The sequence below is a fragment of the Bactrocera tryoni genome, chromosome 2 (assembly GCF_016617805.1).
Source record: "Bactrocera tryoni isolate S06 chromosome 2, CSIRO_BtryS06_freeze2, whole genome shotgun sequence".
In the NCBI taxonomy this organism is placed as follows: Eukaryota; Metazoa; Arthropoda; class Insecta; order Diptera; family Tephritidae; genus Bactrocera; species Bactrocera tryoni.
The window spans coordinates 5841973-5864631 of NC_052500.1; the positions used below are offsets into that span (position 1 = coordinate 5841973).

A 22659-nucleotide genomic window follows, 5' to 3' on the forward strand; every position below is an offset into this window, starting at 1 on the left:
GAATACACAAATTCGAAATATTTTTTCCGTCAATTTACGTTGCCTATTCACAAAGAATCATTGAGTGTGCCATCGTGAATGATCACAAAATGTGAACAGCTGTTTCTATTTATTAGCGGCGCGTTGCTCGTGTGAAAATATTTTCTGATTTTCTGTTATTAAAGTGAAATATTTTCTAGTTTTCACAAAAAAAAGTGCGCTTGCAATTTGTGTCGTGTGACAACTTTCGTAAAATAAAAGTTTAAGTATAAATACAAAGTAACTATGTCACAGCTAATCCGACAAGGTAAGTGACTTGTGGTTATACAACAAGATTGCCGATTGCTAATTACATTACATTTAACAGTAACGCTGCTATCCTGTCGTACACCTATCACACAAACGCAACGTTTCCGTGGTAAAATAAATATACAACGCCCAAAGGCGCCCCACTATGAACGTGCCAAAGTGCTAGCTGCCGCCCAATATTTGCCGGCTGAAGTTGAAGAGCCCAAAAAGAGAACAACATGTTTTGAACGTAGGCAACGTGAGGCAGATATAGAGAATCCTTATATTGCGGTAATTGCACGCGAAGTACGTAATTGGTTTGAACATTCACGTATGGTTGGGTTCTATCATTTGAGTTCCATCAAAGCTGACGATATATTCGCCCTACGCGTACAACTACACAAACAAAATATGCATTTAAAAGCTTATGGTAAAAAAATTGTACAAAAAGCTGTTGAAGGCACACGTTTTGAAGCAATTCTACCATTATTCGAAAGCAATAATTGTGTGGTTTTCTCAACACAGCAGCAGGTGTCGCAACTTTTGCGTATCACACGACGTGTGCCACAAATGTTATTGATGGCTGGTATTGTTGACGAGCGTTTACTAAATCGTAATGAGTTTACGGCATACGCACAATTACCGGGCCTGCAGGCAGTGCAAGGAGAATTAGTACAAACACTAAATATGGCAGCGGGCAATGTTGTTCAGCAATTGGAAACTCATCAAAAGAATTTTGTTAATGTGCTCGATGTATACGCAAAGGGTGAGGCGAATGAAAATGCGCCTGCCAAAGAGGCAAACGAAGAGGAGAAGGCGTGAAGTGAATGAATACACTAGTGCCTAAATATTTAATAAAAACAATTTTAAAATAATTAAAACCCAAACTTGTACTTTCAAAAAAGAAATTATTAACAAAGTGTTTATGTGTGAAAGTGTTTGTATGAGTGCTTTAAATACGAGAAAAAGGAAAACTAGATATATTTGAATGGAGCAACTAAGAATATCTACTTTGCTGCCCTGGCGATTATCAATATTATTAGGTAGGATTTTCATTTCATTTTATATCATTAAAATTTATTGTTTTACATATCTTTTAGTTTAATTTATTTCACCGTCATTTTATAATATTTGATTAATTTTACTATTTTTAGTTTATTTTATAATTGACCATTATTCTTACTAATAACCACTTTTTTTTTTTAAATGCAACATACCTACCATTACTTTATCACTATTAATTTAATTCTACTAAAAAATATTATTTATTCAAATTTTTTATTTATTCATTCGCTCATTTCACTCATTTTTTTGTCTTTTTAACTCATTATTGTTGATGTCAGGAATATTCGCTTAGTCTTTTGCACCCATAATTTACACTGGAATGCTGTGAATGTTCATGTTTATTAATTTATATGCAACAATTGCTAGGAACTAATTGCATTGACAGTCTGTAGACGCACACCGTTATGATTGCCATCCCTTCTCCGTTGTCGGCAATTAAATGCCATATTTGCCAATGCTTCTGCGGCGTCTAATTCTAGTTGTGTAGGGCAGGTATTTATGGATTGACGTCGCGTGACGCCACCGGAGTTGGCTGGTACAATGGTGATGCGCCGTAATTGTTTTATGCGTTGTTTCTGTTCCATTTTGCCGCTGTAAATATAAAAATAATAGGAACTATATGAATTGAATCCAACTTTATTTGCTAAAATTTCGTATAACTCACGTTTTGCCATTCCACTCGATAAAGTAGTTGTTTTTATCAGGCGTAAAGCGTGCAGCACTCTGCAACCATTTGGACAGCGCTGCATTATCGCCATTACGAACACCATCTCCTTCATCGCCACTATGAATAGCTGCTTCGACATCAAACTGCTTGTTGTTAAATCCATCATTGACAGTGTGTGCATCGCATTGTGGTGCCATTGAATTTGAATGTGTGCCATGCGTATCGCGCAGATACTTTTCCATCATTTTCTGTTTGTACTTTGCTGTGTGAGTGGTTGGGTTTGGCTTTTCAATAATTTGTGGCTGTTGTTCTTGTGTTGTTATTGAGCCACCATAAAATACAGAGTTGCCTGGCGATTTATTTGCGCTCTCAATAACCGCTGTTCTTACATTGCGTTTATCGCATGTTTGATTTTTCATAAAACAGCTCATTTTGGCGTTTCTCTGGACAAAACTATCATAGCTACAACCGCCTGTTGAGCTGGTTGCACCTTCGGTGCCGCTAGAAATGCCACCTTCACGTGATTCATATTCGTCGTCATCACTGTGCTTACCCATGTCTTCGTCGCGCTCCAGTTCATCTTCTTCCCAAATGCTATCTTCCGAAGATATACTAAATTGCTCCACATTCCCACGTGCGTTTGTATTATAATGCTTAATAAGATGACCCCAAGATCTTTTATCGCGCTCCAGCTCTGAGTTTTTTAATTTTCGTCGCCAGTTGGCAAACCAATTGCAGATTTGTGTGTATGTAAGACCGGTCTCAACAGCTAAGCGCTTCTTTTCATCACGACTGGGATAAGGGTTTTCGCGCCGGCGCACAAGCCAATCTTTAAGCATGCGCTTAATCTCGGGCGTGAAAAGTCGCTTAACAAGACGCGGTTGATGTAGATCATCTTCTGGCGGCCAGGCGCGTCTAAAAAGTATAAGGAATTCTTATAGTTTTCTAAAATTTCATATAAAAATTTAATAAATGTAAGTATTGTAAGCAAAACCTCTAAACGCCTTAAAGTATGCAACGCATGCTTGAAAACTTACGGTTTTAATGCACTTGTTAGCTTGCAGCCAAAAAAGATAACGGTTATGCACGCTTAAAAACAACACACGAGCTTAAACGCCTTTAGGTATGCAATGAAAAGTACAAAAAATGCCATAACTCTCTTTTTTTTTGTTAGTTAAGGGTACAACTATAAAAACAAAAACATATGTTAGCAATTGGCCGAAAGTTCAGCTCATTTAGTAAGCGTCCAAACAAATTAGCTAGCAGCCCTGTTTTGCGCACTCACGCACAGACGCACCTGCTATGTCGTCGATTACGTTGCGGACGGCCCGTCATAAATTTCTCCATTTCGAAAATGAATGCAACTGACAATTTACTATTTTTAGAGCATAGAAAGAGAATAAAAGCTTTTATTTGTATATAGTATAGTTTTATATATACTGGTATATATGTAAATAAATCTCCATGTTGTTCAATATTTATTTTTTTGTTGCTCGTATTTGCAGTGTTTTTGCCATCTTTCGTGCAGAGTTGTACAATAAAATCTTGAAATGTCACAAATATTTTCAAGATTTTTCATATACAGTATTAATAAAACACATTTTACGCACATATGTGTTCATATGTATGTATATGTATGTGTAGTATATACATACATATATTTGCTGTATTTGGTGTATCTGTGTTCAATTTAGGTAAAATGACTAAAAAATTCTTAACGTATGATTTGTCGTTGCTATTGCTAGAGGTTTTGAACCCTGTTTGTTTAGATTTTTAGAAAAAAATTAAATTTTTATTAAAAAATATTAAAGCAAATTTTACAACATTTTTATATTTGCAATTTAAATATTTTTTAACATTTTTGCCAATTTAAAAGTTTTTTCTCGCTTTGCAAATACCTTTTTTATTCACTCTTTTCGGGTTCTGCTATTTTATTAATCATAAAATATGTGAATAAGTGCACTAATACCCCTTTATATATAGTTCGTACATGTGTATCTAGTTATTTATATTGAAAATATTCACTTTCAAAATATTGCGTGGGTGCTTAGGCATTCACACAGCTCTTATATTTAAGCTTCTTGTTGTCACACACAAACTGAGTTTTCATGTTTTTCACACAATGACGAATGTGCCAAGCAAATATCGCAAGGAAGATAGAAAAATTCTCAAAAAATTAATACTAAGCGCTAAACTTTTACTCTCTGCGCGGTTGCTTGCAGTATTTTGTGTTTTTTGAAACGCTAAAAACCACCTTTTGATTTTCAAAGTATCTCACAGTTAGTAAATCTGCTCGCGGAGAAAAATCGTAGAATTGTACAGCTCTATTTACTTTTATATGTAAATATGTATGCGTGTATGTGTGTACATCTTCTCAGACCTTGGATATTAGGTTCATGTGTATATAAGATACGTATGTATGTATGTATGTATGTACATACACATAATATATGTATACATATTAAATGCACGTATTTGTCGTTAAGCATGCTTAAGTTGAAAAAAGATTAGATATTTTTAATTGAATAATATTTATTGAAACATATTTTTTTTATTCTTTAAGTTCTTTTACCATTTTTAAACCAAAAACATTTTATATTTCTTCCTTTTTAAATTACATTTTTTTTATTCTTAATTTTTTAAAACTCAAATTTGTTTTTAAATTTTTATTTGTTTATTTTTTTTAATTAAATTAAATTTTTTTAATTAATATATTTTTGTTTTTACTAAATTTAATTTTTTAATTTATTTATTTACTTTAAATTCATTTTTGTTTCAAACATGTGTTTTAAAATATTAAAAGTGCTTTTGACATTATTTAATCAAAAAATTTAATTTTATATATTTTACTTTTTTAAATTTTATTTTTCTTAATTTTAAATTTTTTTTTTATATTTTTTTTTAATTTTTTTAATTTAATTTAAACTTTTTTTAAATTTTTATGTAATTTTTTTTTTGTTAATTTTTGTTTTTTTAATTTTCTAATAATCTTCAAACATTTTTCTTTTACTTGAAGCTATGTACATGCATACATATATACATATTTATTCATATCTTACTGTAGGTTGTCTCTTTTAATAAATTTCACGCACTTAAGTGACAGTTTATTGTCTTCAGTAGCTATTTTACCACCTTTTGTTGTGCAAAGTACATTGTATAAATATAAATAATAGCGCAAGCACTGACGAGTATATAACAAAAATATTTCCGATGATTAACTTCCTCATTGGCACCAAAAATTAAATAAAACTGTTGACTTCAGGTAGTGAGGTGTAGGAAACAGCCTTCATGTTTTCATGTTTTTTACTCCATATATATGTACATACGTATTCATACAAATTGTGTAAATTATATAATATATTTTTGTTGACAGCAGCGCTCTCAATTATTTAATATATATTTATACATATTTGCATACATAAATATTCCATACAAAAGAGTCCGCGGCCTCATTCACAACTTGTAACTTCAAAAACATTACATAATTTCCAAAAATTTAATTTGATTTGTTTAAAAACATAATTCATTGACATTGCAATGTACCATTTTCTTATGCTCTTATTTTTTATTAATTTCACATGAGCATTTGTATTCAAATATTTAGCTTGAAATCAAATTCTATTCCATTTTTTATTGACAATTTTCTAAATTAAAAAACACCCACCTTATTTTAAGAAAGTTTTTACGGTATTTATTTTTTAATTTTTACCAGCGTTTCGCTTGAACAACAGGCGCAGACTGTTCGCTATTGATTTGCCTCGACACTCACTGACCATTGGGGAAAAGTTGTTTTTTGTCTTCATCTTATTTTCCTGATTTTGATTTGGATTTTCGTGCCTTTTGTTGGGAGAGACATTTCATTAGTACAATTAATAGATTTTTGAAATGAGCATTAGATATTTTTTCAGTTGTGCTTTGGACGCTGCGAGCGTAGATCTTTAGGCGCCGCAAATTTATTTTTACTTATGCACCCTACAGGCGGCATAATCTTCCACAATTCCGACCGTTTTCGATGGATGTTCTCACGCCAACTCCTTAATACGCCCAAATACAACACCAAATTCATATGGCACTAAATCACGACTATCGAAAAAAACAATGAGCATCCCCTTGATTTTTGAGCGGTTTTTGTGTGTTTTCTTTTGGGTTTCGCCTTTTTTTCCCCTCCATTCTTAAGATTGTTGACTTGTTAGCATGTCAAACTCATAAACCCATCTCTCATCAGCAGTTATAATGCTCTCTATGAATGTGGGATCGGAATTCGCACCATCAAGCATGTCCAGAGAGACCTGTTTGAAGTACTCTTTTTGAAAAAATTCAGCTTTATCGAGACGAATAGAGAATTCATTTAATTAACATTTTTGGCTTTCTCAGTTTTTAAAAACTTAAAATTTTGCTCTTCCATCATAAACAGTTTCATACTAGCAGTATATGAATACAGGATCTTGCCTAGAATTTACTTCTTAAATATTTCTGGATATTATCCTCAATTTGTATGTTAACCGATGCTTGTCGTAGCATGCCTCCCAACTAATTGGTTAAGCACTTTCTCACTCTCTCTCGCGCTGTTTTGTTGTGACATTTACTGTATTTATTTACACTATAATTAAATAGATATTGAAGGCATTTATTCTGACTGAGCAATAAAAATAACCTTAGCACTGATTAAAAATAGAGCGGCATCTCATTCGAATGTTTTTTTTTTTCGCTGTACTTACGTTGTCGAACGTAACATGCAGTATAAATGTATGTGTATACTACAGTGGTTAACATAACTATGTGTATGTATGTATTTATATATTTTTTCTGAAGTGATTAGCTAAAAAATAGATTTTCGCTGATGGATCTGGATCTTTCTGGCCCATGCTGATACGTAGTAAGACGAGAGAGCTTGTTGTGCTTGAGAAGAACCACTGTCCCCGTAGTTCGCGTTGTCTTATTGCTAATCGAACTTAAGTCTACAATTTAGTCCCATCTCCGCAAGTGAAATAACGTGCCGTGATTGGTTCCGTCGCTTCAAAGATGGCGAGTTCTATATTAACCACTGTCCCAGTCAATGAAAGCCAAAAACCCACGAAGGTGGTGAATTGGAACGTTGTTTGATGAGGATCCATATCAAAAGCAAGAAGAGGTTGCTTAATAGCAAGAGGGGCACGAAGATGATTCTGCTGCATGTTAACCGATCTCACGTTACCAAACTCGTTAAAACTAGCTTAAATGGGAAGTCCTGCCAAATTTCCTAGATATTAAACCTTCCGATTATTATTATTTTTTCTGTTTGATGGCAGATGGTCGGGCTCAGAAGCAGTTCCACTCCCAAGACAACATCGAAAATGGCTTGATTCTTGGTTAGTACCACGAGATGCAAAGTTTTACCGTAATGGTATTCGAGCTTTGCCAGAAGGGTAGGAAAAAATTGTGACTTGTGATGGGCAATACTTGAAATAATTCATTTGTAACCATTTTCTCACAATAAAATTGCATTTTTATAAAAGAAAAAATAGTGAAAACTTAGTTCTACACCTACTAGCATCACAAAAACTGAATTGTCTAATTGTCATACGTTCTAAAGCTCTTGCCTCACCATAACCTAACCATTCCACCAAAGCGAAGCTGAGTGTATGTGCAACAGTCAGCCTACTTTTGCCTCCCACTGTATTCTATATAATTTATTTTTAACAATGTGCACATCGCGTACACAAATTCACACTTAATTTGCTTAATTTGCTTAAGATACTATTTAGTCTCTCCAATTTTCATTCATTAAATTTATTTAGTTTTTCGGTGCCCATTAATTTGATTTCTGAAACAATTAATTGTTATTTAAGTGCACGAGTATTTTACATTAAAAAAAACATGATTTTGTTCACATATAGAATATCATTTACATGTTTTCTAGGTATATAAAGTTTTTTTTTGTTTTTTCTATCAAAAATGTAAACGCAATGGATTCTGCGCAGTAGCGTGGAAAAGTCATGTTTTCTCTCAGCAATTTTATTTGTTGTTTTTCATGTATTTTCTTTTTCAAGCAAACATTATTGATAGTCGTGAGAAATGTTTCGTTCGTAAATCAAATGGCAGTTTAGTAAACAAAATTAATTAATTTGCATGAACTAAATAAAGGGTGTTAAGAGTCGGCGATTCATTTTGAAAAATTTTTGACTCCCTTGATCCAGTAGCCGATCTCCAGGAGAATCTTCGAATGTGCCTGGAACGAGCAAGATTTTCTGCTTAAATTATCTAAAACTCTATGTCTCAACAAAAAAAAACATTGATGAACATGTCAAAGTTTTTATTTTTGACAAAATGGCGTTTTCCCAAAAAAAGTCGGTTTTCGTTCGATGCAAAAATTTACACTAAAGAGTGACTCACAAAAAAAGTTATTATCAAGAATGTTACTCCTTCGACCATTACCTGAAAATATATAATTATGTAAAAATTTTAAGTCGATCGGTCTAGCAGTTTTGAGGAACTTTTTCTCATCGGCTCTGCGTTTCGAAAAAAGCGCGTTCAAAGTTTTAAGCACCGATTAAGGGCTAGGTTTTGATTTTTGTATTCGATTATCGGACGCAGAAAAGGACATAGAAGTCGGTTGAACTTTGGTTTCTATGCTGTGTAACATATCAAATAGGAGCAACTCTGCTCCTTTTTCTCTATTTTCTCTCATTGCGTTTATTGTGAGTCTCTCGTGATTTGACGTTATCATTGATGATGATTTACATTTGCTCACAAGTAGGGCTGGTCCGCCCATAGAGGCAAGTTAGGTAATTGGTTAAGGCGCAAGAATGAATTTATACGTTGAAGGAGTTGTTAAGGCAAAATACGCTTAGAAGAGGTGGAAAAGTTGGCATTTGCCTACAGTGGTAAATTGCCCTCACAAGCTTTAAAAAAGAGTTAAATTTCTAGCTTAAAACTGCGCTTACATCTCTGAAGCTACTTGTCGAATCAAATTAAAAAATCGCAGAATATTTTGAAATACATATGTATATGAACTTTCGATATATGTGTATCCATGCAAAACAAAGGTCGATCGGTAGGCCAAAATATCGTCAAAAGCCTGTGGAGAATTATAAGAAGTACAACCAACCCTATGAACGACGTAATATTCTGGTTTCCTTCACCCTCCGCAACGTAGATCTCACGCAGTCTTCAAAAAATCTGGCCATACTACTGTATTTTACAAAATTCTCATCCGAATCACATCGCATCGCATCGCGGCGCGACTTACGCCTAAGCACTGAACAGGTACGGTGACTGCCTCACTTATATAGAGCCAGTTGGCAGCCAATTTCCCGCGAAGTCTGCTTGTCACTCCCAAATCACATCACATCGCGGCGTGAGAGTCACCTTAGCACTGGCCAGGCACAGTGTCTTCTTTACTGACATACATATATAGAGCAAGCTGGCAGCCAGCTTCTCATGAAGTCACCTTCTTCTCAGCGGTTAAAAGTTGCAATGGGCCACATATCGGGAACTGGGCACTGATACAGTAGTACTTCGAAGATCGATTAATGCAATTTCGCCATAGTTTATTGTTTCATCTCAGACAACTTCTTTTTGTAGTCCGCTACAATCACGGTTTAGCAAACTACTTGGAATGATTGCTTCGCCAGACGCAGCGAAAAACCCCTTATAAAATTATAAAATTCAGACACCTGTTTTTGAAGGTCAGCACTGACTGCACTGCTGGTAGACAATTTTATGTCGTTACTTATTTTCTAATTCAATTTTAAAAATATTCGAATTCCACACTTTTCGCACTTTTTCATTATATTTTTTCTAAATTCAGAAATTTATTATATAAATTCAAACTCTTTGAATTTCAAAAACAAACTATTAATAATGAATATGATTTATAATACCGGAAGCTTCAGGCTTCATTTTAGTTAATTTTTCTTCATATCTAAGATTGTTTTGTTTAAGCTAAAGAAATCATATTTTAAAGTAAGAAGAAAGCATTGGAGTAGTTGCAACTATTTAATTTTGTAGACTTTGTAGCTTTGAGCCCAGAAACCCAAATCTCGCATTATTTCAAATCCTTCAAAAAATGAACAAATTGACTCAGCGGACAGAATGCTAAGAAGAAGTACTAGAGTTGTATACATTATTGCACAAATTAAATGGTGTGCTTCTTCTTCGATATCATCTTCGAATTGACCAGCAACCCAAACACTCACATTATTTGAAATCCTTCAAAAAATTAACAGACTGACCCAGCGGACAGCGCAATACATTCGCAACACTCGCCAGTGCTACCAACTATCGGGAAAAAATTTTCATTATAAATTCCCGACACTTTTTACAGAATCTACTTCATCCATAACAGGTACACAGCAACTCAAGAACAGCAGCAGCTAGCTGTCGTAGTATAATACCAAAGTTGGCTGTTTACTGAGACAACACAGCCAGACAGAGCAATTGGTGGAAATACACGAGCGTCATACACATCCACACAGGTATATCGTTTTCACACTTGGTGGTACGCTGAGCATTTTGAAGATACAAGAAACACTGCTGACGACAAACAGCTTAAATGGAGTGACTCTCGTTTCGCCGCCGACAAGCCACTCAAGTCACCTACTTATTTATAGCAGATACCAACCAACCAAGCGACCCAGTAAACGGCCACCAGGACGGAGTCGACACAATCGGCGGATCAACCAACCAACCACCAAACGCGTTGACGATATTCGTCGCTCGCTCGCTCGATGCCAACTCGAACGCGTTTGCAGCACTTGCAATGTTGCCGAGTTTATACGTACTAGGCGCTCAACAAAAACCGCTGGTGATTGTTGCGAGAAAATTGGCAACTTTCCGTTGCAGCTGTTAAAATATACTCGACGAACAGCCGGCGTACAAAACGAAATTCGAACGAGTGTGTGAGGTGGTTGCGTTGTGTGATTGTGCGCAGAAATAAGTGTTGCCGCTTGACTTGAAAATGTGATGAGACGGGAATGTTTTGTGTCGCTGGAGAAATTTTATACCAGTGTTGAATGTGGTGTGGTAGAAAAAGTTCATTGATAAATAATATTTATATGTGTTGAGCAGAAAACCTCCTCTGTCATTTGCCAATTTCTTCACTCATAAATTTAGTTTTTCGATTATATTTCTTTGATTAACTTAAAATTTATTCAGAGCTTTGACACTTTTCTCAAAATTAGAGCGCTTTCCTATTGTTTCCTTTAAGAACTAAAGGCATTAGACGACGCCATATGCTTTTATCTAGGTCGTGTCTTCTGAAAAAAAGTTTTCTTATCAACATTGTGTCTTTCTTATCAACATTTTTGTGATCAAAGACAAATAGTTTTTCCTTACAAGGTTCTTACGAGTATGTTCCAAATTTAAAGTTCGGACCACGTACAAAAAAACTAAAAATTTTTGTCCGTCGGTTCATAGAAACATTAAAACCACCTTTCTACACATACCTATAAACAACCTGTAAATAAATAATTAAGCTAATCCACCCAGAATACAATCTAGTTTCGTATTCATGTCATCTTCAAATACACACATACAGACAAAGTATGTGTACCTACGCGCCGAGTGCGTCTCGACTTGGCAAAAGTGAAAACCTTCAGCGGCTTAAGGTGCGCTCGCTACAAACAATATCCACCCATCAGTGCGACAACGTAATGAGTACGCGTCTTTAGTCGCTCGGGGGGTCACTTACCTTTCTACCTACTTTTACAAATTTCGAGAGTTCAACAACCGACGAAACTACCAAAAATCACTGGCGTACATTGAACTCCGCACCACCACAATGCCGACGCTCACACGCATAGCGTATTCAACGGCGCGCGGCGTACACACGCGCAGCGCGCAAAACAAAAGTGAAACAAATTTCTGACCGTCTTACTAGGCGAAAAGAAACGAAGCGACAGCGTTTACCCGCTAAATGTGTGCTCCACATATGGCCAAACACAGCGCGCCAATACACGTAGTTGATTGCGTTCGCTAGGTGGCGCGTGTATTTAACCTGACGATGGGTGTGAGCGAACGCGGCAGGCAAGCGCTACCATTCGACGTGTGTTTCACAGGCAAGGCGTGTGAGTGAGATGGTTCTACTACTGCCTTTGGGTATTTTTATAAAGGCAGTTTTTGTTTGTGCCCAAGCGCTCAACTTTTTGGCGGTAAACAGGTTTCGAGAGTTGTGGTCGTTTGCTTTCTGGGCATTCGTGAGGCGCTGTTAGCTGATGTTGAGCTCGCGCTGAACGCGCCAGCGCCAACAAAAAGCGCGTTCGCCGCGCCGCCATCGCTCAATTTGAATTGAAATGAACGCGGTACGGCGGTGAGTAATGAGCGACGCTAACGAAACTCGAATAAGCTTCGAGTATCGCACATGCGAAGCCAACTAGATTTTGAAAAGGTGTTGTTACTTATGTACATATGTGTACATGTATGTATGTAAAAGTATACAGTTCTAACGATTGTGCCGATAATAAGTTCTTTTGTGCACTCGCGCTTTGTTCGCGCGCTGCCAGTCAAAATATCTTTGTTGTTTGTTATACACACATTTCATACTGCTTTGTGTACAGCTTATCGGTTTTCCGCTTAGCTGCTAAGATTAAGAGTTTGTACTTGTTCTTGTTTGTCGCTCAATGCCATCCATGCGACCGCCAAAGAACAAGGTCATGCCATTGACCTAACCGCGTGCGGCATTGAGCACAAGGTGAAAACCTTGAAGCGCCAAGGTTATGTCCTAGTTTCTAAGGATACTCTGGAGCACACACGTACAGTAAGCAGTAAGTGTATCAAGGCTGACCTTCAGCGCGCGCTTTCGTCGTTGGGCGAAAATACTGCGCAGAAAATGTGGCGGCGTGTCGTCCCTTCCAGTAGTCGGGAGTACTTGCACCGCTTGCGTCGACAAAAGCGTTGTGTGGCTTTCGCTTTGTAAAGCGCGCGCTGGATTATCGCTTACGTCCGCAGTTCTCGCCATGTTGTTCACGTTGTATACAAAACGCGTAAGCCGCTAGCTGCGCCCTTCCCTGTCATTTGATACGCGCAGTGCAGCAGTGTTAGCGTGCACTCGCTGGATCCACAAAGCGTGCCTGCGTTTTGCGTGCTACTTTCCGTTTTCACAGCAAACGTCAAACGACGTAATGTCGCTATGGTTGTCGCTGACGTTTGCCGTGTCGTGCGCACATGTCGGCAGCTGCACAGCGTTACCGATATTTTCACTAGGCGCACAGAATGGGCCTAGTCGCTGCTCAGACATTTGTTACGGCACATTTTGTGCGCGCTCACCATACTTTTTCGATAATATGCCACTGTGGTTTAGTGCTGAAAACTTCGATTATAAATATCATAAAAATATTCTGCATATAAAAACACCTATATATGATAAAAAATATTACTTTTTAAGAAGATTAATTCAATGATGAAGAAAATCGACTTGTTTAAGTTTACTCTAGATTAATTATATTAGATTAGATCTCATAATAAATATGATATATCTTAATTCTTTTACAAAACTAAATCTGAAATTTAAGAAAAAATGTCTAAAGGCTTTTCTGAAGCTCTGCGAGTTGAAAAAAATCCCCATGTCTGTATGTCTAATTGATTGAGGTAAATTTAGACAAGAACTGAATATAATAACCTCTGAAATTGTTTAATTTCTATGAACTCTTATGAAAGTGAAGGTCTAAGCACCTTGAATCCGCATAAAAGTAAAAAAAGTAAACATTGCGAAAACATTGTTACTGCGTTTTGTTTTAATTCGACTGCGGTATAATAAAGTTGTAGCGAATGAGCCGATATTTATTATATAAGTGGAGGACGCTTACTTTTTCCACAACATTTCGGATGTCGGGATTTTAATAATTACCTTATTGTTCTAGGAAAATAACTTTAAAGTTAAAGTTATTTCGGATATGTTTCATATGTTTTTTTGAAATATGCATTTATGTTGTGATTTGATTTTAGTTTTAGAAATGTTTGCCTTTATTTTTTCTATTTTTCTTTTATAATTTATTTATATGTAATTTTGTATAACGTGTTAATTTTATAATATTTTTATATTTTCAAATGAATTTATCTATATTTTTATATTTTATTATACATTTTATTGTTTATTTTGTATAAATGTATTTTTAATTAGCTTTTATGACATTTTAAATATTTTTTTTAATAATTTTTTTTTTAAATATTTTTTAAATATTTTTTTTTTTTTATAATTTTTTTATATTTTTTTTTTTTTTTAAATTTTCTTTTTTATTTTTTTAAATTTTTTTTAATAATTTTTTTTTTTAATAATTTTAAATATTTTTTTAAATAATTTTTTTAAATTTTTTTTTAAATATTTTTTTATATATTTATTTTATATATTTCTTTTAAATTTTCTTTTTACATATTACTTTTAAACTTTTTATTTTTTTTTTACATTTTTATATTTCTTTTATTTTTATTTTTATATTTTTTTAAATTTCTTTTTGTATTTTGTTTTTTTTTTTTAAATTTTTATTATTTTTTATTTTCTTTTTTTTATTTTACTTTTATTTTTTTTTTTTTTATATTTTTAATTTTTTATTTTTTTTTTTTTATTTTTTTTGTTTTTTTCTTTTTTTTATTATTTTTTATATTTTTTTATTTTTTTTATTTTTCTATTGTTTTTTAAATAATTTTTTTTTTTTTATTTTTTTTTATTTTTTTTATATTTTTTTTTTTTTTTTTATTTTTTTTTTTTTTTTTTTTTTTTTTTTTTTTTTTTTTTTTTTTTTTTTTTTTTTATTTTTTTTAATTTTTTTTATATTTGTTAAATTTTTTCTTAACTAACTTGTGTAACAATATTTAATATTTGCAAAGCAACATTTTCACTGTTATTGAACACTGTGGTCTGGTGTACATTCTCGCGCACAATCCGTATATCTGTTTACGTACATATGAATATGAATATTCAATGTTTGTTTGGCTGTGTACACAAATTCACTTTTATTATATTCTTGTGTACATGACGTACGTAAATGAACCTTTTTGGCGGAGCGAAGCTAAGCGAGCGACCTCTTATGCGGCTGCACGCCTAACCTTGCCTAACAGCACATTTCCTACTCGACGCGCAGTTAACGCGAGCAACGTGCTCGCTCGCTCGATCGATTTTCATGTAAGTCAAATAACTACAAACAGCTGACTGACTACACTTACTACGACTGACGAGTGTTTGGGTGGTTGGTTGGTTGGTTGGCTGTTTGACTGTCTGTTAAGCGAAAGTGTATCAAAAGGGGTTAAGCAAGTAAAAAATCGATGCGTCGCGTCAGCAATTGGAATGGGGGGCATGGTCGTTATTTGCTTTATATTGTTTCGAAGAGCAGTTAATGTGCCAGCGAACGAACGGAGGGGTGCTAGCGGCGCTGGCTGGTCTGCTGACTGGGTCGATAGTGTCGACGAGTACGAGACGAGCTGTATACGTGCGCGCCCATATTAACTGGCAGTGGCTGTGTGACCGTGTTACCGTGGTTGGCTGTTGCTCGACGTCGCTTACTGCATTCGCCTTCAAATGGCAGCGGCGTGCTGTTGTTGTGTGGCCCGGTTGCTGGTTGGTGCTGTTGCTCAAATAGCAGTCGCAGCACTTTATTGGTCGTTGCCGTGCGAGCATAGCAGAAATGAATTTCGAAAATTTTGTGTTGGTCGAATCCTACATCCCGAATAATAGGCGCACAGCACGCTGCGAAAGTGTTTGCATTGTTACAGTTGGATGAATGTTCTTATTGGCTGTCAGCGCCAGTGTTGCAGTTCGCTGGTGGCTGCCTGGCTAGCTGGCTGGCTGCTTACCGCTGCTGCTGCTGTAGAGCTCTGGCTTTGGTTTCGGTGTTCCTATTTTCTGTTGCTGCTTTTGCTTTTGCCGCTCTGTTGGTGTATTGTTGTGTCATCGCCGGCGTAGCTGTGTGTGTGCGGCTGCTATCGCCCAGCGCCTGCTGTTTCGCAGCCATTCTTTACTTTATTATTGTTTTGCCTTTTGCTGCTGCGGTACTACAGTTCATATCGAATACAATTGTTTTCGCACACATGCACATATACATGCGGTGCCAGCTGCTGTGCGTTTGGTTGGCTGTTCTTGCGTTTTTCTGCTATTGTTGTTTTCCCTCTTTAAAATGAAAACGACAATGGCAGCTCACTTGACACCGTCCTCACACCAACGTCGCGGGGATTATGATTTTTGCCTTCGGCAGCGTCTGCGCCCGTTTTGATTGCCGGTAACAGTCAACAATCAACTATCGATTACACCGTACTTTTATGCAGCGCTGAGGGAATTATGTTTGCATGTACATATGTATGTATGTTTGTATGCATGTATTTGCAGAGTGTTTGTGTGCTTTTGTGCCTTAGTATTTTGTTGGTTGGCTGCTGACGCGGTTGGCTATCAGCTGAGGGAATATCATTCATTGACCAACCAAAATTGTTCGATAGGAGACATAAGTGGCCACTTCGAAATTTGTATCAAATGAATGTGTGTACATAGGTATGTATGTATATTTATTTATCTTTTAATGTGCTTATAGTAAGTAAATAGGCATTTTATGCTATTTATAATTAAGAACTAAGCTTTAAGAGGTTACATGAATTTGCTCGGGTAAAAAACATTTTTTAAACAATTTTTTTCTCATATAAAAATTAAATATTTTATTAAAATTTTTTATTGTTACAAACATACACTATTAACAAAGAAATTCTGAAATTTTTGGAAAAAGATTTCATACTCGGCCACTGCGACGCCATTTCCGGTGACCCCTCGGATAAAAGATGCGCCCGCGTTTCCAAACTGAAAAGAAAAAATACATGTTTTAGTTAAAACCTTAACTTAGAACTTGGACGAAGGAAAAAAACTGAAAATTGGATTTCTGAAATTAAAAATTCTTCGTCCACGTCTTTAAGAATTGTATCTCAAAAACCTGTGTAAAATTTCACGAAAATTGGTTGAGTATTTCTCGAGAAATCTTACCAACCTACTTCAAAAACACAGCTTCGAGAAAAACGCGACTAAAGACGGCGCTCTTAGACTAGCTAGACTCGAGCGCACATGTTCTCAAGTCAGTATCTCCGAAACTACTATTACTCGGATCAAATTGAAAATTTAAGACAATATTCTAGAGATGTTGTAGAATTTAATAAAACAATAGAAAAAATCGATTTTTTAAAATCCGTAAATCCATGTAACCTTAAGTTTGCCAAAAGTATGTTACACTCAGTGGGAAACGTCGCAGGCCCTACGTGCTTATGTCTGTCTGTAATGTTTATACGTGTAGTAGTCCTTCAGCTTTTTAGATATCGCGTATTTTGCAGTGCTCCTATTTCCCCCTAAGAAGTTGTTCATTTGCTGGAGCCGCCCACACGAACTGATATATGAAAATCGGGCCCCTCTATGGAATACTTTTTTATTTGACAGAATTCTGCACAATTTGGTTTTGTTGCCCTGGATATAAGATCGATTTGGGATCTATTTATGCTCACAATTCATGAAAGTATCGATGATCTTGCAAGATTTACTCTCGTTTTTTTAATCTTTAATTTCATTTTAAATTACAAAAATCAAAAACATGAAATAAATAATACATACATACATAAGTATATTTGTAATGTCACATTTGTTTTGAAACATGAGGACACATTGAAGTAAACAAAGATACAAATGTCGATAATATGTGTTATATCTCCAAACACGCCTTTTATGAGCTTTTTCTTTACAATTCCTTAGTTAACAATCTCTTTTAAAGAACCAGTACTGATCTGGTATAATGGGACGGTCCCATCAATCTTGATATACATACATATGTATATCTTCCATCACTTTTGGATTCTGGTTCAGTGGCGGATTCAGAGTAGAATTTTGGGGGGGAACTATATAATTTTGTATTTGCAACTCAATATCTTTTTCTTCGCGGAGTGTAACTTATGATGGAAATAATGTATAACTTTTATTTTTGGGGGAGGAACTCTACGTAGTTCTCCCCTCCCCGTGGATCCGCGCCTGTTCTGATGGAACCGCTTTCTCCATAATTTCTTAAATTATCCGAAAAATTATACAGTTAATTCCGTATATAGTCTATTTTCGTTTATGTTCGGTAAAGAGCTTGAGGGTGTGGATCACGTGATGAGCGAAAAAGGGGGCGCAGAACGCTAATCAAAACAAGTTAATTTTTTTCTGAATAATAATTAATCAAACTATCATAAAAACCAGACGCTTTAAAAATTTTCATGAACTAATTCATAATTTCGACTATAACCGCGTGGGCGGTGACTGCGCCAATAAAGAAGAATTCGTAATCTGGACACTTGAAACCATAACAATTTGCTAAGATCGCCAGCGCATCAAATAAAATATATTTATGCAGAGCTGTGTTATTATTCAAGGCAGCGCTACAATCTTCGAACAAATGGTTCAGAGCGGACCAATAAAGCTCATAGTTTTAGCATATACATATGTACATATGTACATATATATTCTTTTTATAGCTATTAAGGCTTTGTGAAATGCAGTAGTGAGGGGTATCATAGCTTCGATGGAGCAGAAATTAGCGTTTTGGCTTGTTTTTGTACATTCTCTTATGCGATATATATTTTTAAGGATCAGTACACATCAGTTTTCCGCCTTTACATATATTTTCTATATTATTTCTCTTAAATAGGATTTTTTTAAATACCTTATAGTTTTTTCTCCTCATAAATATGTAAGGGACAAGACTGCAACACATCAGTTCTATTTACAGACGTATGTACATACTAATATACATATGTATGCGAAGCTAATCAGTTGCAGTGGTAAGTTGTATTGAAACTAAAAGTTGTCTAAAGGAAATTACAATAATAATGCATAATATTGATAAAGATTGTTTTAGGTCCAAATATGTGTATACATACAAATGTATATTTTTATATACTTACTTATGTATATCAACAACCGCTAAATATAAATTTTATTATAAGTTTTCCTCCAGCTAGTCCTCATAAAAATTATGCTCAAAATTATAACAACTAAATAAATTCATTTTCTTTCAGCTTTCAATTCAAATGAGCGCATTAATACAACAATGAATCCAATGGCCGCATCTGAAAGTAATGAAAATTGCAACGTTTTGATTGGAGATTTAATCGTACTTTTGCAATAGGTCATGCCACTTGATATTGCCTCCACAGCACTCGAACCAACTCCAGCCGCTGTAGGTAGCTACGGCATTCCATAAAGTATTTGACCGAGCGAGCGTCCACTTGGCAGCATGGCTGTGCGTTGCTGTGGCACGGGCGGTGGATTCGATTCGGTCGTCGTGATTGCGATGTGCTTTTTTTTGCAGCAACATTAAAGCCAATGTGTATGTAACGAGTGAGTACCTACTACAACTACCAGTACTTACCTTCATGCAAGCCCGTTTATCGAGGGTGGAGTCCAAGCACCGTTGATTGGCCTGCCAACTCTGTTGCAATGTTGTGCCATTGGTAGATAATTTTATAGGCATTTTGAGCCTATAAACGAAAACCGGAAATAAACGAGCGAACAAATGAATTAATATTCGTTCTCAAGTACGAATGTTGTTGGCGCGCTTACAACTACAAAGGAGGCAATTGAATCGAATATATCTCATCGACCTGGAGAAAAGCTGTGAATAGCCTGGATAACGATTGAACATTTTTAAGGTGGGTGCATTATAGTAGAAAGTATTTAGCATGTACCTACATAGATATGTAGATATTTATATTATTTATATACATATGTATACTCGTATACTTGCAAACCATACTTGCATATTTATATGTATGTAGTTGTGTTCATTAAGGAGTGAGAAAAGACATTGTTTTCAATATTTATACAAAGTTTTCCACGAATTGTGTAACACCCAAAAGGAAACTTCGTAGATCCTATAAAATAGATATATAGTATGTACATATACATATGTATATACATATACATATACATATGTATATGTATATAAATTACCAGCACGACGAGCTGAGTCGGTTTAGCAATATTCGTCAGTCTATCCGTCTGTATATACGCGAGCTAGGCTCCCAGCTTTTGAGATCTCGACCTGAAATTTTGCTCACGTCCTTTTCTCCTCAAGAAACTGTTCACTTGTCGGAATCACCGGTATCGGACCACTATACCATGCAGCAGTCATAAAATCTAAGCGATCGGAATCAGGTATTTGTATGGAAAGCTTTTTAATTTGACATTATATATCAGATTTGACACGAATTATTTTCTGAGACAACGTCGCAATCTCCGGAGAAATGGTTCAGATTGAATCAGTACAGCATATAGTTGTCATACAAACTGAACGATCGAAATCAAATCGTATGGAAAACTTTTTCATTTGACGAGGTAGGCATGTTTATCAAATTTAGCATAGAACTCGCAGAAAAAATCAACTTGTGAGGAATCCTTTGTCTGTCCGGAAACTATGAATAATAAACCTATAAATCGATTGGAACGTGTTTTATAACTATAGTGTAGATTAGAGAAAGCAGCATAAAAAGACATAAAGACGGCGTAATCAATGTCTTTAAGTACTCAGTACTTACTTCTAGGTAGTGTTTCATCTAATACACTTTACTCTTTATTTCATTTTAAAATAAAATAAAAATAAATAATAAATATTATATATAATATACATACATATATAAAATCAGCTCGTCAGGCTAGAACTATAACCTCATAATTATTTCCCTAAAGCCATAAAGAGTTACTCAAAAAGTATTTAAAATAATTTATAAAAATTTTCCATTTAAAATTATACCCAAAAGTTGCTCCAAACATTAAATTATACACATCATATTCCATTTTAAATATCTGCTGGATTAAACATGTGCTTACATATACACAACTGAATCTACATTTCTGAATTTACGTTTCTATGTAAGAATGTATAATGCTTGCAACCACTTTAATCTGGCCTCTCTTATATCTTTACAGGCTTTAGCTTCCACCCTCCAGCAGTCAACAGCCATCAGCTGTTTCCAAGCGGCCATTCTACAAATCCATGAGATACTCATTACGCCACAAATACACACACACACAAAACAAAGCAGGTACGATGTAATGTCATTATAGATTCATGTTTGTAAGTTGTCATATAAACATACAAAAAGTATCTACAACGCCTAAACATGCCTTCTGTATCCCATTTCAGCTACACGATTTCCTGGTCGCCCGCTTTTCCATACACAAATCGAAATTGCTGCATCGCGACAGCGCAACATAGCGACAATAACAACAAAAATTAAAGAGAATAAACATCAGCAAGCAAAGCAGCAGTCGCAAGCAACGCCACACAACACGCTCCATATCCAGGTTGGCGCAGAGTTGCCATTAGCGGAACATTCATATCTAAATGGTCTCGTGAAATACTTGCCTGTGTGCAGAGGAAGTTTTATAATGCTAGACGACAATAATTTATTTAATTAACTTAATTAACTATAATTTTTTTTAATTAACAATAACTTATTTAATTAACAATGTTTTAATTAACAAAAAATTAGCTAACAATAATTTAATTAATTAACAATGGTTTATTTAATTAATCATGATTTATTTAAGGAACAATTTATTTAATTAACCATTATTTAACAATAATTTATTTAATCAACAATAATTTATTTAATTAACAAAATTAATTCCAACCATTAAAAAATTACAATTATAAATTTACTCCTAAATTACTTTAATATTTAAAACTATTTAACATAATAATTTCAATACTTAAATTTGTAAAAAAGAAAATATTTGTAAAATTATTTCAAATAAAATTGCTTAATATTTGTTTTTTACTATAAAATTTTGCTATTTAATGATACTCTTCATAGAGAGGCTATTTTTTATTAATTTTTAATTTTGAAGCACATTGGTCACCCTGTGCCGTCGCGTGGCCGCAAACATTTGAGGTGTTGTATCTCGGCGCGCGTCATTTACCAGGTACCCAGAATCGCTAGATGGTGTCTGCCGACTCGACAAATTGTTGGTAGGGCAACGTGCTGGCCGGTCACATGCTGATGTAAACAAAGCGGCGTGCAACAACAATGCGCGTTGGTTGAAGTGTGCCAAATAGTGGTGGTGCTGTCAATTGCACGCTTGAAAGGCCGTGAGTTAAAACGGTGCGGCAGTGTGTATACAATGGCTGCTCAGGGTGTGCCGCATGACATTGGTGTGAGCGAGCACAATAGTGATTGCGTGTGCAGGGAAATTTATTTGCGCCTGAAAGTATGCAAGCAGGCAATTGTGAATGAGTTACAAATTATATGGGGACTATTTAACGCGGTTTAATTTACGTTTTGGTTTTGTGTGAAGATAAATATGTATGAAGTGTTAGTAAATATTAAATATTAAAATATAATATATATAATATATTAAACGTTCTCTGTATTAAATAATAATATTTGAAGGAAATGAATATGTTGATATATAATCAGCAGTCCTCTGTCATACTTGCACGTTTTCATTTGGCCACAATACCTACGTTTCTCCAACAAAAATCCATGACCTTTTAAAGGGTGTACCAACATGAAATGAAATGAAAACACACAAATTTGCTCAAAATGAGTTCTGTTTTTATTTTATTATGCAGATAAAATTTTATGCCATTTATGATTTGAATAAATTGCCGCTGGAATGGCCACCACGGCTCCGTTTGCTCATCTCCACCCGTTTACGCCAATTTTCGATGACCCAGTGCAGCATTTTG

At 35.0% G+C, this 22659-nt stretch overlaps 2 protein-coding genes and 1 long non-coding RNA gene across 8 annotated transcripts; 2 read left to right on the forward strand and 1 right to left on the reverse strand.

The window, feature by feature from the left end:
• Positions 1-95: 95 nt before the first annotated feature.
• On the forward strand, positions 96-1148 carry LOC120767915 (39S ribosomal protein L10, mitochondrial). Its single transcript, XM_040094274.1, has 2 exons — positions 96-286; positions 347-1148. The coding sequence occupies exons 1-2, from the start codon at positions 265-267 to the stop codon at positions 1087-1089; spliced, it is 765 nt and encodes a 254-aa protein (XP_039950208.1). The 5' UTR covers positions 96-264; the 3' UTR covers positions 1090-1148.
• A 412-nt stretch (positions 1149-1560) lies between these two features.
• LOC120767914 (iroquois-class homeodomain protein irx-5) lies at positions 1561-11778 on the reverse strand. Of its 3 annotated transcripts, none has more exons than XM_040094273.1 (3): positions 11670-11778; positions 1997-2914; positions 1561-1923 (listed from the first exon to the last, which is right to left on the reverse strand). In XM_040094273.1, the coding sequence occupies exons 2-3, from the start codon at positions 2836-2838 to the stop codon at positions 1695-1697; spliced, it is 1071 nt and encodes a 356-aa protein (XP_039950207.1). In that variant the 5' UTR covers positions 2839-2914; positions 11670-11778; the 3' UTR covers positions 1561-1694. The 3 variants fall into 3 exon arrangements, with proteins under 3 accessions (XP_039950207.1, XP_039950205.1, XP_039950206.1); XM_040094271.1 differs by lacking the exon at positions 11670-11778 and adding an exon at positions 3297-3389; XM_040094272.1 differs by lacking the exon at positions 11670-11778 and adding an exon at positions 3037-3125.
• Positions 11779-12437: 659 nt separating this feature from the next.
• On the forward strand, positions 12438-21382 carry LOC120767917. 4 transcript variants are annotated; one of them, XR_005704725.1, is made up of 4 exons: positions 12438-12741; positions 18986-19618; positions 20895-21042; positions 21112-21382. It is a non-coding gene; the product is annotated as an uncharacterized LOC120767917 (long non-coding RNA). The 4 variants fall into 4 exon arrangements; XR_005704723.1 differs by having other exon boundaries at positions 12438-12734; XR_005704722.1 differs by lacking the exon at positions 12438-12741 and adding an exon at positions 15808-16451.
• The last annotated feature ends 1277 nt before the right edge of the window (positions 21383-22659 follow it).

Excerpts from the sequence above, each read along its gene's own strand:
- LOC120767914 (XM_040094271.1), bottom strand. The coding sequence starts at position 3,346 with ATGGAGAAATTTATGACGGGCCGTCCGCAACGTAATCGACGACATAGC. Across the intron at positions 2,915-3,296 it reads CGTAATCGACGACATAGCAG|ACGCGCCTGGCCGCCAGAAG; the intron begins GTGCGTCTGTGC and ends TATACTTTTTAG. Across the intron at positions 1,924-1,996 it reads ATCGAGTGGAATGGCAAAAC|CGGCAAAATGGAACAGAAAC; the intron begins GTGAGTTATACG and ends TTATATTTACAG.
- LOC120767915 (XM_040094274.1), top strand. The coding sequence starts at position 265 with ATGTCACAGCTAATCCGACAAG. Across the intron at positions 287-346 it reads GTCACAGCTAATCCGACAAG|TAACGCTGCTATCCTGTCGT; the intron begins GTAAGTGACTTG and ends TACATTTAACAG.